Source organism: Dendrobium catenatum, unplaced genomic scaffold (assembly GCF_001605985.2).
Source record: "Dendrobium catenatum unplaced genomic scaffold, ASM160598v2 fragScaff_scaffold_211, whole genome shotgun sequence".
Classification (NCBI taxonomy): Eukaryota; Viridiplantae; Streptophyta; class Magnoliopsida; order Asparagales; family Orchidaceae; genus Dendrobium; species Dendrobium catenatum.
This window is the reverse complement of record NW_021318673.1, coordinates 1,636,157-1,651,337: the sequence shown is the minus strand read 5'-3', so window position 1 is coordinate 1,651,337 and position 15,181 is coordinate 1,636,157. Positions and strand designations below refer to the sequence as shown.

The 15,181-nt window shown below is 34.6% G+C and overlaps 1 protein-coding gene across 1 annotated transcript in view; it reads left to right on the top strand.

The window, feature by feature from the left end:
- Positions 1-4,929: 4,929 nt before the first annotated feature.
- Positions 4,930-15,181, top strand: part of LOC110101202 (thylakoid ADP,ATP carrier protein, chloroplastic) — a 21,112-nt gene continuing 10,860 nt past the window's right edge. Inside the window, exons 1-9 of the mRNA XM_020829001.2 lie at positions 4,930-4,937; positions 5,205-5,373; positions 6,470-6,532; positions 6,627-6,683; positions 6,800-6,883; positions 6,997-7,065; positions 7,128-7,240; positions 7,341-7,510; positions 11,660-11,738. Coding sequence (XP_020684660.1) covers positions 4,930-4,937; positions 5,205-5,373; positions 6,470-6,532; positions 6,627-6,683; positions 6,800-6,883; positions 6,997-7,065; positions 7,128-7,240; positions 7,341-7,510; positions 11,660-11,738 — 812 coding nt within the window. The remainder of the gene's footprint in view (positions 4,938-5,204; positions 5,374-6,469; positions 6,533-6,626; positions 6,684-6,799; positions 6,884-6,996; positions 7,066-7,127; positions 7,241-7,340; positions 7,511-11,659; positions 11,739-15,181) is intronic.

Here is a 15,181-nt window from a genome sequence, read left to right as displayed (position 1 = left end):
TCAAATCTCACAAATTAAGTATTTTTTTTAATAAATAAATAAATAAATATATAAAATATTTAATTAAAGTTAAATACATTTTATATAATAAGTATTTTGTACTCAAAGCATCATGAAACATCTTCACATAACCTTCCCATGTGCTCTCTTTGTGCAAGGAATCTAAATATGCTATATAAACAATAGCAAGAAAGTGTTTCTAAGGGATGTGGGACTAAAGAAAAGAGATGAGGAGTGTATGAGTTCATAGCATATATAATGAGTATAAAACCTATTTTAAAATAGATTTTTTAATTAATTATTTTTTTATGTGAGTGATAATTATTTATTAGTTAAAAAATCTATATTTTTTATTACTAAATTATATTTTTTACATAAAAAAAATAATTTATCATTAATAATTTTATTTATTTCTTAATAATTTTAGATATAAATTTATAAAAATAACTTTTGTATATAATATATCATAAACATGAAAGATATATTTTTAATCATAATATATAAAACACAGATAATTTTATATTAATTTATAAACTTATGTTAGAATTAAAATTTATATTAAATATGTAACATAAATTAAATAATAATATATATTAAATTATATGGTATATATAAATTAAATTTAAAATTTGAAAAATATTCAAATTTTAAATTATCATATTATTATGAAGTGTAATTCTTATAATTATGAGATTTAAATTTTTTTTGGCTTTTTATGTGAAGATTTTAAAATAATTATTTATACTAATTATATAAGTTTTATGTTTCATATTTTTTTTACTTTAATTTTTTATCTCTAACTACTGAAACATTATTTTTTTATGTAATTATATTAAATTTAAATAATCATTTTTTTTTATTACGTCATCACAATTCATCCTGATTAGACCGTCGGTAAACCGAAACCTCTCTTTGAACAATTCCGGTTCTTAGTCCTGGCCGGCTTTTCAAAACCTTGAGCATTCTAGTGGCCGCACTAATCTACCTCCGCATTTCGGATTCCGGCGGAATTTTTTCCCGAACAGGAGGAAAGCTGACTTTCCTTTGTTGCTACCTGCATAACGAATGAGGAAGAGGGGGTGCCTCGTTGGCCGCCCTAATTGCCTCTCTTCGAAACTGCCGGCGCGGACGGAAGCTTTCTCGCCGTTTGGCATCGCTCTAACCTGCGGCTGGAAACGAAACGCGGCCACCGTGGGAACCGAATGGAGAAAAGGAGGCCCTGGCGTCGCCGGAGCAGCTTCTGACATCCCCTTGCGCTCTGGCTTTGGTGCCCAATGGCTAGCCTCTTTCACCGCAGGTGCTCTTAGCCAGGCGCCGCGTGCCAAAAGCCTAACCGCCCCTGTCTCGACCGCATCAAGCTTCCTCATGCAGGCATACTCACCCATTTCCTTCTTGTAATTCTTTATCTAATAATCGCACGATTCTTCCTGTCGCTAGCGCATTTATGCCTGATGAATTTTTTTATATTCATTTTTAGCACTCACCTCATGTAAACGCCATAGTGATCAGGAAGTGGGAAAGAAGGGATTACCCTTTCAATTGAGGATACTAATTACTAAGTCTCAGAATTTAATTTATTGTGTGTTATTGGAGATGAATTATGATTTAGCGAACCTTGTTTGATATTCTAGGAATTTGAAGAAAGAAATAGGAAGCTGTTGTTTGAAATCTTAAGTCAGTGTTTGTAATCATAATCACTCACTCTTAAATTGTTGGGATTTTATTTCATTTCTTCTCGTCATCTAAATAAACAGGCTTGTTTTCCGATGGGTTTTGAAATCACTTGACCAATTACCGATTAGGGTTTTTTGTTCTATTCCCCCTTACGCTGTTTAGCTCAGTGTATTTTTGCGGCAGTGCTTATTAGATAGCATGTCAATACTATTGAATGTCTGTGTATCTGTGAGGGATTACATGCTTAATTCAATCTTATTGTATTTAAAGATGTTTTTTTAAGATATATAGTTGTTGATTTATTAATATCTTCTAGATTCAAGATTCAAGTACACTTTACTTTAAGATTACCCTCTTTTTCGATTATCCTACAAAACATTATTTTTCAATAACACTTTAAGATAAGACAGCTCAAAATGTTCTCTTAGAACAAGGAAAGTTGAAGCAATGCATGTCTAAAGGCCAAATTAAAAGCCAAAAGTAAGAAATTTAGATATAAAAAATATCATTCAAAGAAGATCTTTGTGCTCCATTACAGAAAGCTATAATAAGGCATGACACAACGAGCGCAGAGAAGCATAAGTAACGGACTTAAGATCTTCAACTATATTATTAATAGAAGATGTTAGACTATTTATTCTCATCCAATTTTAGGACAACTCTTGATGCATAAATTGGATATAAAGTTCATTAGGATGGTAGTAAACCAAACAACTCTTGTGGAAGATCAAATTTCCTCTACAAAAAAAAGTTAATTAAATTCTATAGCAATTTATTTATAGTATGTTTAACTTATAAGTGTTGAGAAGGTACGGTGCAATAACTCTTACAAGTCATGAGAGGGACCAAGAGAAATATTATTTTCTAGGGACTGATTGTTTATATGCCCAGTCATCCTTAAGAACATTGAGAAGAGGACTTAACAAATTGATTTATAGAGTGCTTTTGCTTTTGTGGATTATCAAAATTAAAAATTGCTAAATTCTAACGCAATTATTGGAAAAGAAAAGAATGCTAGCCTTGTTTATTCATAGAGATGAAGCTAATAGATTGATGATGTTGTTGATGATGATTAATTAAGAGCATTCCTTCAAGTTATATGACATGAAACATTACTAGAACTCCAGGTTTAAAATTGCACAATTAAGTATTGATGTATTTTTTGTTTGTGAGGTGAGGCGCAAGCCTCAGAATCAACAAATTTCATAGATTAAGAACCATTGTACATATATCAAAATATAATTTAAGAAGTGACATAATAACATTCTATCCAATTAACATATTAAGAAGTAGCACATTAATATCTTACATGGTAAGAAGTAATGAATTGTGCAAAGTATCAATTAACCAATTCACATCCTAACATCATATAATGAATTAAGAAGTAATATGTAAACATCAAAGTAAGTATTCATTGTGTACACGTAGACTTGGCAAGGCACTGGCGGTTGCGGCGATTGTTAGGAAGGAGACAGCTAGTGGCATGAGTGAGGTTTGAAGAAGAGATTGCCTGAGAGGAGAGATACTCAGGCAATGGCTTTCTCGAGATTGAATGCATGCATGATTATTATTTGGGTAATTATAAGTGTTTTATTAAATTTACTTTTCTTACATTTACTTTCTTAAAAATGTACATCTAAATTGAGCATGCTTCACCAAAATTGAGACGAGGCATGCCTTGAGGCGTGCATCACATAGAGCTCAATGAAGCATAGGCCTCATTGTGAATTTTTCAAAAAAGTGTTGAAGAGAGCTATAAAATAATTTTTTTGGAGAAAATAACCAAAATGGTCTCAAACTATGTAAAATGACCTATTTAGATCCTAGAATAAAATGACCCCTCCATCTAGTTAAAACTAACGTAAAATCTCTTTGACCGACGAAGAGCTGATGGAGCATGCGTAACTCCTAAGATTTTTTATTATTATTAAATTTCACTTACCCTAGTCGAGAGGGAGAGGTGAGCTTGAAAAAAGGAGTGGGCTTAGCTTTCCTAAGCAGGCGATCAATGGGACTGCCATGCACGGTTAGAGAAGGCAAGAGAGTAGCTTCGAAGCTTCCTCTCTTGAACACCATGCACGAGACTATTCCACAACTTTTCTATACTTGATGAAGCTTCCTTGAACAACAAACACGAAGAGTGGAGACTCTCCTGAGTAGTGACAAAGAGGAGCAGAAGATGCATCCTGAGCAGATAGATTTTTATTGATTTGAAATCTATAGTGTTTATTTTAACTTTTTTATACAATATATAGTAATGTTATTTTTTGTAATGATAAATTAGATTAAACATTCAAAATATATATTTTGTTCTTTCTAAAAAAATAGTTTCAAGTAAAGCAAAAAGATATTTATTTATTTATTTTTAAATGATTTCAATCAATGAAATAGTCGTGAAGTTAGATATAAATCAATTTTTTAATAAAATTAATATACAAATTAAAATTTTAATATTATGGGATAAAAAATATGAACTTAATCTATTTCATTACCATGAAACCAGAATAACAAGAATGTTAAACAAATTTATTAAAAAAAAAAATAACTTGCTTGGCACCTTGCACGTTCTCAATCTACTCCCACTAGTATGCAAGATTTGCTATTGTATATGAGGAAATAAGGTAAGAAGAAAATTAAATTTACCAAAAAATTCAAGAAGGAAGAATATTTTCTCACAATACCCCCATTTTTAATATAATGAATGCCAATTTCTATTAGTTTGGATGGTGAGACTATTTCGGTCCCTGTTTAAAGAGTATTGAGACTAGATCTAGACTTTTACATAGTTTGAGATCATTTTGGTCCTTCATAGATAGTCAGGGGACCATTTTAATTATTTTCTCATTTTTATTTTGACTAATATAGACTGTATAGTTTTCAACATACACGAAAGATGTAATTCTTTACAGTATGAATATGTCGAATTTGTTGTTTTAGTTTTTAATTAAGAGTAGAGTAAAAATATTCTTAGTGGTAGTTTATTGCATTTGGCCTTTGTGTTCTTTTTGACTTTATACTTTTTGTTGGAGTTTCAGATACAAGCAATTCCTCCAGGATTGATTGCTTAGAAGCTTGAAACATCAATGATTGTTTTTACGTTTTGACGTGTAAACTTTTGCGTATTTTTTGTTGTGCATGTTGAAATTATTTTTTCATTTTCATTTTGCATTGTTTTTGTTGGAGTAGCTTTAGTGGAAGATAAGATTAGAGAAAACCGCCTTAGATGATTTGGTCACATAAAATTGCAGCCCTCCGATGACCCGGTTAGGAAAGTAGATGTATTAGATTTGACTTATGTTAAGAAAGGTAGAGCTAGACTTAAAAAGGCTTGGTTAGAAAATATTAGAAATGACATTTATTTATTAGATTTAAATGAGAATTTGACTCTTGCAATGGAGAAAACAGATTCATGTAGCCGACCCCACGTAGTGGGATAAAAGCTTGTTGTTTTTTATTGTGTTGAAATTCGATGATGTTCTACTTTATACTAATTTTAACAATGGCTAAGTCATTATAGTCTTATTTTAAAGTGAACTCCTATTGTGCTTTACTCGGTTTTCTTTATTAACTGTCTACTTCAAAACTTTGGTTGAGCTCAACGCTCAAGTAAATGTGTTTTGGGGTGCTTGCTCTGAGTGTAGATGGAACTTCTATGCATTGAAATATTTCTCTGAAGATGGATTATTCAAGAAGACCTTGGTATGTGAAGCATAACCTTCTCATGAATTGCTTATATTACCATTAAACTAAGATGACGATGGATTATGCAAGAAGACTGAAGTCATGATCTGAACATTATACTAAGCTTCAATATTGAAGTCATGATCACAAATTTATATTAAAGAGAAATTTTGTCTTAAGCAGTTTCTGCAGCTTGAACCATGGTTGTTCTTTGCTTGCTTACAATCTCCCCAAAACTCCATGGTGCTTGGTGTAACACTTAGTTCATTTAGGAGCTACTTGTTTGGATGTATTTACACTAAATAAATGTAATGTATTTTGAATTTAGGGTGGTTGTTTTGTTGAATATGGATCAAATGTAAGGAAATGTTATTTTCTTTTTGTTTGATAAAGTTCAACTATATAGAAAACTCTCTCCCTCTCTCTCGCACTCTTTGTGTGGACAATTGTGAATTATGGTGGCGAGGGCGAGCGTTTTTGGAGGTGAGGTCAGTTGGCGGAGGTTAGATCGGTGTCTAGTGGAGACAAGATTAGAACTCGATGGAGGTGAGGGCGTCGGTTGTTGAGGCGAGGGCAAAGGTGAGGTTAGTTCCCAATGGAGACCAAGATAGGAGCTATGGAGGCAAGGACAAAGTTGAGGTCAAGCATAGCGATGGGATCCACAGTGTTTTTGGGGTCTACAAGGTTTACAAGTTTATGTATTTTGAATTTGCCTAATTTAGGTGAATTCAAAATACATTGAAAATTTAGCTAGGGAGGGTATTCTAAGTTCCTGGAAAAAAACTGTATTTATTTTTTTCACAGCCAACACCTTAAATTTAAAACTCTTACATTCCCTGTTCTACACTCAAAATACATAAGAACTTAGAATCATGAAAGGGCAGTTGAGGGTGGTTTGTGTATGCAATTTGGTTTGTGATGATAGAGTGTTGGTGTAAAGTGAAAATAATTTTACGACCAACATTTTGATGCCAAGGCTTTCTAATATATTGTTAATTAGTGTAATGGTAGGAAAGTATAGTACAACAACAGTTTGATGCCAGACCTTGTTTTGTTATTATATATGCAACCATATGATCTCAGATTCTATATCTTGAGTCTGAGCTATTTGCAGGCCTTTAAACTTATTGGAAAGGAGGAAGGTGTCAAGGGATACTGGAAAGGGAATCTCCCGCAGGTTCCTGAAGTTTTTTCATTCTACCATTTCTGAAAATTATTTATTCTAAATCTTACGTCATAAAAGATCTCAGAATTTTATTGAATTGTGGCAGATTATGCGCATAATTCCATATAGCGCCGTGCAGCTTTTTTCATATGAAGTTTATAAGGTAAAGAATCCTTGTTTTATAAGTTTATGATTCCTTTTTTCATTTCTTTGTGTCTATTCTTATTTGTTTTCTAACATATTTTGAATCTTTACTGTTATTTGCTTGTTCATCTATAGAAAGTCTTTAGCAACAAGGATGGAGAACTCTCTGTTGTTGGGAGGCTTTTTGCTGGTGCTTGTGCTGGGATGACCTCAACCTTTGTTAGTTATCTGATGCCCATATCATCTTTTACTTGATGTATAATTCGCCATCTGCTTTAGATGGATTATTTATGCATTCATTAGAGGTTTGCTTCAATATGTTATTCTTTCAGTTAACCTATCCTCTCGATGTGCTACGTCTAAGATTAGCAGTTGAAACTGGATCCCGAACTATGTCTCAGGTAAACTTCTACATTTATTTACTTTTCTAGAATTTGTGGTGACATAGTTTTGTGTTTTACAGGTTGCCCTAAACATGTTTAGAGAAGAAGGTGTGTCTTCATTTTATGGTGGTCTTGGCCCATCCCTCATTGGAATAGCACCTTATATTGCTCTAAACTTCTGCATATTTGATTTGTAAGGCATCTTTCCTTTTGTTTACATGGAACTTTCCATTGAGGATGAGGCCACAATGTCAGGCTTATTGGCAAGCATTATTTTGTCCATTTTTTTCTAGAATGAAGAAATCTCTTCCAGAGAAGTATAGGAAGAGGCCAGAGACATCTCTGATAACTGCAATGGTGTCTGCCTCACTTGCCACACTTATGTGTTATCCGCTTGATACTGTGAGAAGACAGATGCAAATGAAAGGCTCACCTTACAATACTGTTTTTGACGCTTTTCCTGGTAATCTATGGTTCTTCAAGTTGATGTATTATAATAGAAATCAAATGTAAAGTTTCACTGCTTAATTTTTCGGGGAATATACTTTCATCAATAGTTATCCAAGGTTTTGAAAATATCTCTTTAGTTTATCATTTTTGCTTTTTGTAGGAATAAATAGGATGATTAATAGTTTGTGCAGAAAGGGAATAAATAAAATTAAGGCTAGGGTAAGGGCCACAGGAGGAAGCTTTCTGCAGGCCACTTTTATCTGTAATTTCCTGCAACCCCTTTAAATTGCTTAGTCTCCTTTACTATTTCTATGTACTGTGGAATTGCTAAGGAGACCTTTCCTCAAATGGACTGAAAACATTACGTACGCATGGCTTGTCATTTTAGCACATTAAGTGTGAGTTGGCTTCACATGCGATGTGCCACCCAGGGTTTCAGACTCCTGCAGTTTCTATGTTTGCTTGTGCTTTCATACATGTAAGTTTCTCTCTAGACTAACAATGTGCCCAGACTGATCTACATGGATTCTACGCATATGCGAGTGCAAAGGCATGATTTGATACAAAAAAGAGATTATGATTACTTAATTTAGAAAATGGTTCTTTCTTGCACTTGGAATCAAATGAACACTGTGGGCTCCGAAAATTCCATTTTTAGGTGTGTGATCCTGGGGGAATTTTCAGAAGGCAGATTGGGTTTTAGATAAGACATTACCCAGAGATTTAGCCCTCATTTGGTGAGGACTTTTTGATCTGAGTTCTAGTTTCCTATAGGCGCAAGCCCCTATAGTTAATTACCCCTCCTAATAATAGGAGAGAACTTTCGATTAAGGCTAGTCGTTAAGGAGGTTGTATAGGTTATAAACCTATCGTATAATAGCAATAATTTTTTTAGAGTTTAAATTTTGAATTTGGAAGTTTGAAATTTGGAATTTAGAATTTATCACCATAAATTTAAAACTATTGGTGGAGGGAATGAAGATGAGCTCGATCAAGATCCCATGGTTCCGTCATCCCGGGCTGTCATGATCCCTGGTCTACTTAGTCAGAGGAGGTAGTCGACCCAACCTAACAGAAGGCACCTTGTTGGCAGCTATGGGTTGCTTCGTCCAAGAATACCTTGTAGACCTAGGTTGATATTTGTCTAAGGGGATACATCTGAATCCACCTTAGCTAACAGAGGGTTTTATGCCTATCGAATATACCCTATGATTCATAACTCAAGGGTTTGACGCCTTTAGGGAACATACGGGCTTTGGCCGTGATCGTAATATAATGGTGCCATTTCGCGGCAAAACCACCCGATCAGAGGGCACGTGCCACGTCCCTGTTGACAAGAGACTATTTGAGGATGAATCAAAGTAATACACCTGACACACATTGGCTCTTTGTGAGCTGAGGTTAATTTTAAATTTATCACCCCCGACAAACAATTGCGGGAGGCGGATGATTTTTAGTTTTGAGTTTTTAGGTGATTGATTTTATTTTAAGAATTTGAATTGTTGTTTGATTTGAGATTTGATTGAGATTTTCGATCAACACGGCCATCATCGGGGTGACATTAAGGTCACTTGTATTTTTGTACGATTTTGGGAGGCATTTTATGATTCAAATTAGGTCGACTCCAGTCCTTTCGAAGAGAAGGATGAAACTTGAATATTAGCCCCGCGCAGCATTCTCGAATCGTTGGATTTTAGGACTTAGAGGTGATGATTGGAGCACATGCGGGTTGTATCATTTGACCCTGCGCGGCATTCTCGACGATTTGAGTTTGTAACTTTAATAGTTCTGTCGGAGCACATGCAGGGTGTATTTAGTTTAATGGATCACATTTAATACATAAGGGGCATTTTAAAATATTTAAATATGATCTATTTAATCAAATTATTTTATAAAAAAAATGCCCGATATTTCGTTTAAGAGGCCTATGACGCCTTCTGTCTGCTTGTACACATGTTGCGGATTCGGTGGCGTTAATGCTTTCGGGATTTCAATTATTGCATTTAGTTTGTTTTAACTCCTCTAAGCATCACTTAGCACAGCTCGTAGAGAGTGTTTGCTCAATTGCCACTACTAGATCGTACTCGTAGAATAATTATCTTGTTTGCTATAAATTCTCCTATTCTCCCTTATAGGTGAATTGATTTGTTCGATACAAGCTCCTTATTCTTATTCATAGGCTAGTTGTTATGGGCACTATAAATATCTTGCTCCTATTTACAAATGAATGGTAACATGAACTAGAAGTACCCCGCTTCTATCATAGATAGACTAGTTTATTTTGTAAGATCTTCTCGTATGCCTGTAGCATAATATATAGAACACTACAAATTCTTTGGCTTCCATTTTTAAGTAAATTGTAGCGTGCATTGCAACTTGTTATATTTATTGCATGTCAAATTCAATCTCTATTTTATCATCATATGACATTGATATTAAAAATTATAATGTAGATTTGTGAACTTCAATCTACTATAATCTTTCCAAAAATATTATTTAACATATCAATCATGTTGAGAACAATACGATGAAAGATTTATTCTTCTCATTAGCCATCACTTCCTCCACCTTAACCATCATAAATATGCTAGATCTATGAAATGGATTTTGTTTAAGTTGGTTAATTAAATTAATTAAGAGACTTAGTGTTGAATTAAATGCTCTTAGTTAATTTAGAATTTTGATTCAATTAATTAATTCCAAGTTATTTTTCCAATCTTCTCAAAATTTGGCTAAGTCTTGAATTTCTGAGTAAATTTCGGCAGCCTCCCGGCGTCCCCTCCCCGATGCCGGGAGGTAAGAGAGTGCTCGACTCGGCCGGAGCGAATCAACGGCGAGGAGATTTGGGAGAGCGAATCGATCCCATAAAAGAGTCTTCGAAAGTTCTTTGTAGTGGTTGTTGATTGCCGGAAATTTGTGGCAAATTAGACTAAGTCCCAAAAGTTTGAGAAAATTCGGCAGCCTCCCGACGTCCCCTCCCCGATGTCGGGAGGTAAGGGAGTGCTCGACTCGGCCGGATCAAATCGACGGCGAGGAGATTTGGGAGAGCGAATCGATCCCATCGGTGTTTGCGCTCCCTCGGCCGGATTAACTCGACGGCCAAGGGCTTCGGGGGACCGGATCAACCCCGGGACTTCCTTCAAATTGCTCCCACCTAATTTGCAAATTATTTCTCTCCATCTCTCTTTCTCTATCTCTTTCTCTCTCTCTTTCTTTTCTTTTATAATATAATATATAATATAGATATTATATTATAATATATATAATATGAATATTATAATATATATTTTATATCATAAAATATATATTATAATAAAATATAATGTGTTATAATATTATAATATAGTATACAATATAACATAATATTATATAATATAATAGAGATAGGGGGAGAAAAGAGGATCGGGAGAAGCCAGATCCGGCTAGGTCAGAGAGGCCACACACGAGGAAGGAGACCACGCACGGGTTCGGGCACGGGGGTTTTGTCGGCGGCAGGATCACGGCGGAAGTCTGGCCGGCGGTGTCGGAGCAGAGGCTTGGTCGCCGGCGCGGGATGAGGAAGTCGTCTGTGAGTTCGAAGTTATGAGAGCAGGAGATCGGAAGCAAGTCGACGGGCTTCGGCTGAAGGAGAAATGAACGAGAGTGTAGGTATGGATTTGGTTTCTTGTCTCTGTATTCCTTTGCTTGCGATCTTCTCCCTCGGGTTCAGTTCTGAGAGCGTTTTTTTGTGTGCGTGAGAGAGAACTTAATGAGAGGAATTTGTTTTTGTATCGTGAGAGGGGACGGTCGTGCGATCGTGGGCAGTTTTGGGGTAGTTTTTGTCGTATGGTTTGATTGTGGCTGAGGTGGAGTCGGTTGGGTATGTATGCTGGGTCCGGCTTGGTTTGAACGAAGGTGTTGGGTTCTCCGACGGTTAGAGGTCAACAAACACCAGTATTTTTGTAGATGTACCCTGGGAAGCTTTAAATTTTGAATTTTTTTTTGCTGATATATTATTGAGGCAAGAAGTTTTAATGTGTTCTGCATCAAGTTGACACTGAGTAATTGTTGTTATTAATATTTTAATGTGAAGTAACATAATTTTAGCAAAGTTCTAGTATAGATATATCTTCAAGTTCCACTCTTATAACATGTACTACTTGGCAATGCTATGCTAATGCAGGTATTTTGGAACGTGATGGTGTCCTTGGATTATATAGAGGATTTTTGCCTAACGCACTTAAAAGTCTTCCAAACAGCAGGTTCATTTTCGTGTATGCTCATTTAGTATAAGTTTTGCTCAGTAGTTCAATTTACGTTGTTATCCATAGACAGCATAAATTTAAAATTTGCAAAATATTTTCCCTTTATATATAAGCTATTTTGATACATATTCAATGCGTTTCTTAGATGACGTTGTCATCCTTAATCAACATTTTTGTATAAATAAAATAGTGTATACAGAGAAGAAGAGAGAAAAAGCGGAAGAATGCTTGTTTTATTCAATTGGTTGAAATTTGGCCTTATAAATAGAGGATTACAAATAAGGGTGTAAATGAGTCGAGCCTAGCTCGAGTCATATTTGGCTTGAGCTTGATTAATTAATCGAGTTTGAACTCAAGCTTAATTCTATGAGTTTCAGTTGGCTCACAAATCAGCTCTTTTATTATGAAAGAGAAAAAACGGATTTTAATTCAGACAATATTATAATAAAATGATAAAAAAAAATGAGAGTAAAGGAAAAAAATTAAGATACTTGATATATTGAAGTGTGATATAAATTTTAATTATTTTTTATAATTTTTTTTCTTAAACTCATAAATTTTAATACATTTCAAGTGTATTTTACATCAATTTTTTTAAACAAGTCAGCCTATGAACTAATGAGTTTAGTTGGAACTGACTCAAGTTTGGCTCATGAGCTCATCAGACTCTGCTCTTGAGTCATTTATTGAGACGAGCTTGAGCCGGCTCATAAGTTGTTTTGACTCACACACCTAGAAAGGTAATACATCATAGCAAGAAAAGAAATCTGAAATATGGCATCATTTTCAAATGAAAGAATTACTAAATGCAATTAATAGAATCCCAGGAATTAACCTCAAAATAGGTCCATGCTAGCTGCCTTTCATTCCACCCCAAATCATAGCTTTCCATGTGGAGAAAATATTTGGACTTGCCATCCAAGGAAGTACCGCTTGTTGGTTTTGCCATGGGAGAAATATCCACCAGCTGGCTTTTATTGCGTTAGCTTAGGGATTGGAAACTGCCAGCCCTAGCCTGCAATTTACGTGTTAGACTTCTATCTCGAGAAGGTAAACAATATTTATCTTTTCCCTATTTGCAGTAGGCAGTAGCTAATATTCAACTCTCACTTTCAAGTTGATTGTAGACATCATACAAGCCAAGCTTGCCAATCTTTTTTTTCAAACAGAAATTTTGTCAATCCTTAGGTTATGATGGTAATAGTCTAATCCTAGAATGGAGTACATAAAACACAATTTAATTTTAATTTTTTCTTTAATGAAATGTCGATTTACCTCTATATATTTCAATTATGATGGACCTGGTTATTTGTTATATTGATAACAACTTTGTTGTTAATATAAGATCATGCTTGCCTTGGTTGTTACTTGAAGTTTTTCTAAAAATAGCTTAAGTCAGATTAATTTAGTAATTACACTAGCTTATAAATCGAGTGTCTTGTCCTTGCCATGATATTTTTGTTTTTTCTTTTCAAAGTTATAAGATTATCCTATGCATTAGTACAGTACCTAAATGTTGATCTTCTATTAACGATGGAGCCTTCCTAATCAACATCAATATAGGCTTCTATTATTTATGATTCCTCTTTTTTAATGCATGGTCCCCTTATGGGTTCACTTTTAAGCACTTGCGGATCCTGTAATAACAATGTGTTCTTCTTATGGTGCATGCATGAATGGATTTACTCAATGACAACGAAGGCAATTCAAGTCTGATATGAGATATATAGATGAGTTTTTCATCCAATATTTGATATTTTCTCTTATCTACTAGATTACCAGTGCTAATGCCACTTAATTTTGTGTTAGGATCAGTTGGAGTGTAATCATTTTGCTTTTAGTAAAATTAGTTTTTCTTAAGAGATCTAGAATATATATTTGCTATTAGAAATAGCAATACTAGATTTGTTTGTAGCAATTTTCATTTCAAAAAGCAGCTGAGAGGGCCAAGGTCTGTGATTTAGAACTCCTCAACTAGCCTTTCTTCAAGATATTCATATCCAAACCATAATCCCTTGTTACAACGATATCATTACATACACATTAGTTTGGTAGACATAACATCCTTGTGTTTGTAGAATATTTTATGATTAGAATGAGCCTACTTCAAAACTTATTGATGCACAATTTTGTTGAACTTTTCAATCCCATCTCTAGGAGATTATTTGAATTGATAAATGAATTTTTTCAATTTGCATATTTGAACTATCTTTTAAGAGTCACTGATCCCTAAAAGAAGATCCATATAAACTTTCTTCATTCACGTCACCATTGAGGAATACATTTTTGATATTCAGTTGATGAAGAGGTTAGTCAAGTTTGACTTCCATAACTTGACTGCCATTGTGAATAGTGTTCAGTTTAGCAACATGAATGAAGATCTCTAAGTAGTTAATCTCATATGTTTGGGTGAATCCTTTTTTCTACTGGTCTTGCTTTGTCTCTCAATTGATCCATCTGTCCAATGTTGGTTAGTAAAGACCCATTTACACCCAATATGAATTGCATTCTTGGGTTTCTGAATGATTATCATGTCATTTTTTTTCAATAGCCTTCATTTTAGCTTTCACAGCCCCTCACCATTTTAGTTTTATCTCTTTCATAGGCTTTGAGATTTCTATTTCTGTTATATTTAAAGTTTTAGTTTTCATTGAGGAGAACAAATGATCCTATCTTACAGTTTTTGCTATAGGTTGTTGAGTACAAATGCTATCATAATTTCTTAGAGAATGGGAAATTCTTGAGAAGTGTCACATAGGAGGAGAGTTTGTGAATCTCTTGGTTTTAGATAAAATTAATGAGAAGATTTCAAATATATAGGAGTTTCAATTCTTTATTGATTCTTCTTTTGAGAGTAAACACAAAGTTCAATGAAATGTTGTGAGATCAAGTGTTGAGTGTGTTGGATAGATTTGTGAAATAGAAGTCTTAATAATTTGAATATTTTAGGGTCTGAGAAGATTAAGGTACTCGGTGAGTGTTGACCCCCTGCGCATCAAAACATACGAAAAGATGCGAAAATAACTATTTAAGCAATGCGAGCGTCGGCGCGACACGTCACTTGAAAGGACAAATGGACCTTGTGGGTCTCCGAAAGGATTCTGCTCGTGTGGTTCGAATGCAAAGAGTACGATCACACTATCCCGTAGGACAAAGTGGTCGTAGGCCTTTACACTCGGCACAAGCAGGCCGATGGAAGAGCAGATGGAGTTATAGATACGATTAGCCATGGAGGATAGCGGTTTTTTACCTACGCACCTCGATGGATAATAATATCTATAACCCAAAAGTTCACGAGATTTCCCCTATTCGATACATCAGCACCGAATAGGGTTTATTTGATTGTGGGGATCGGTTTCCTACGGGCGCAAGCCCCCGTAGTTAATTACATCCTAAGCCTTGACTTAGGAAAACTCTCGATTAAGGATGTTAGATTATCT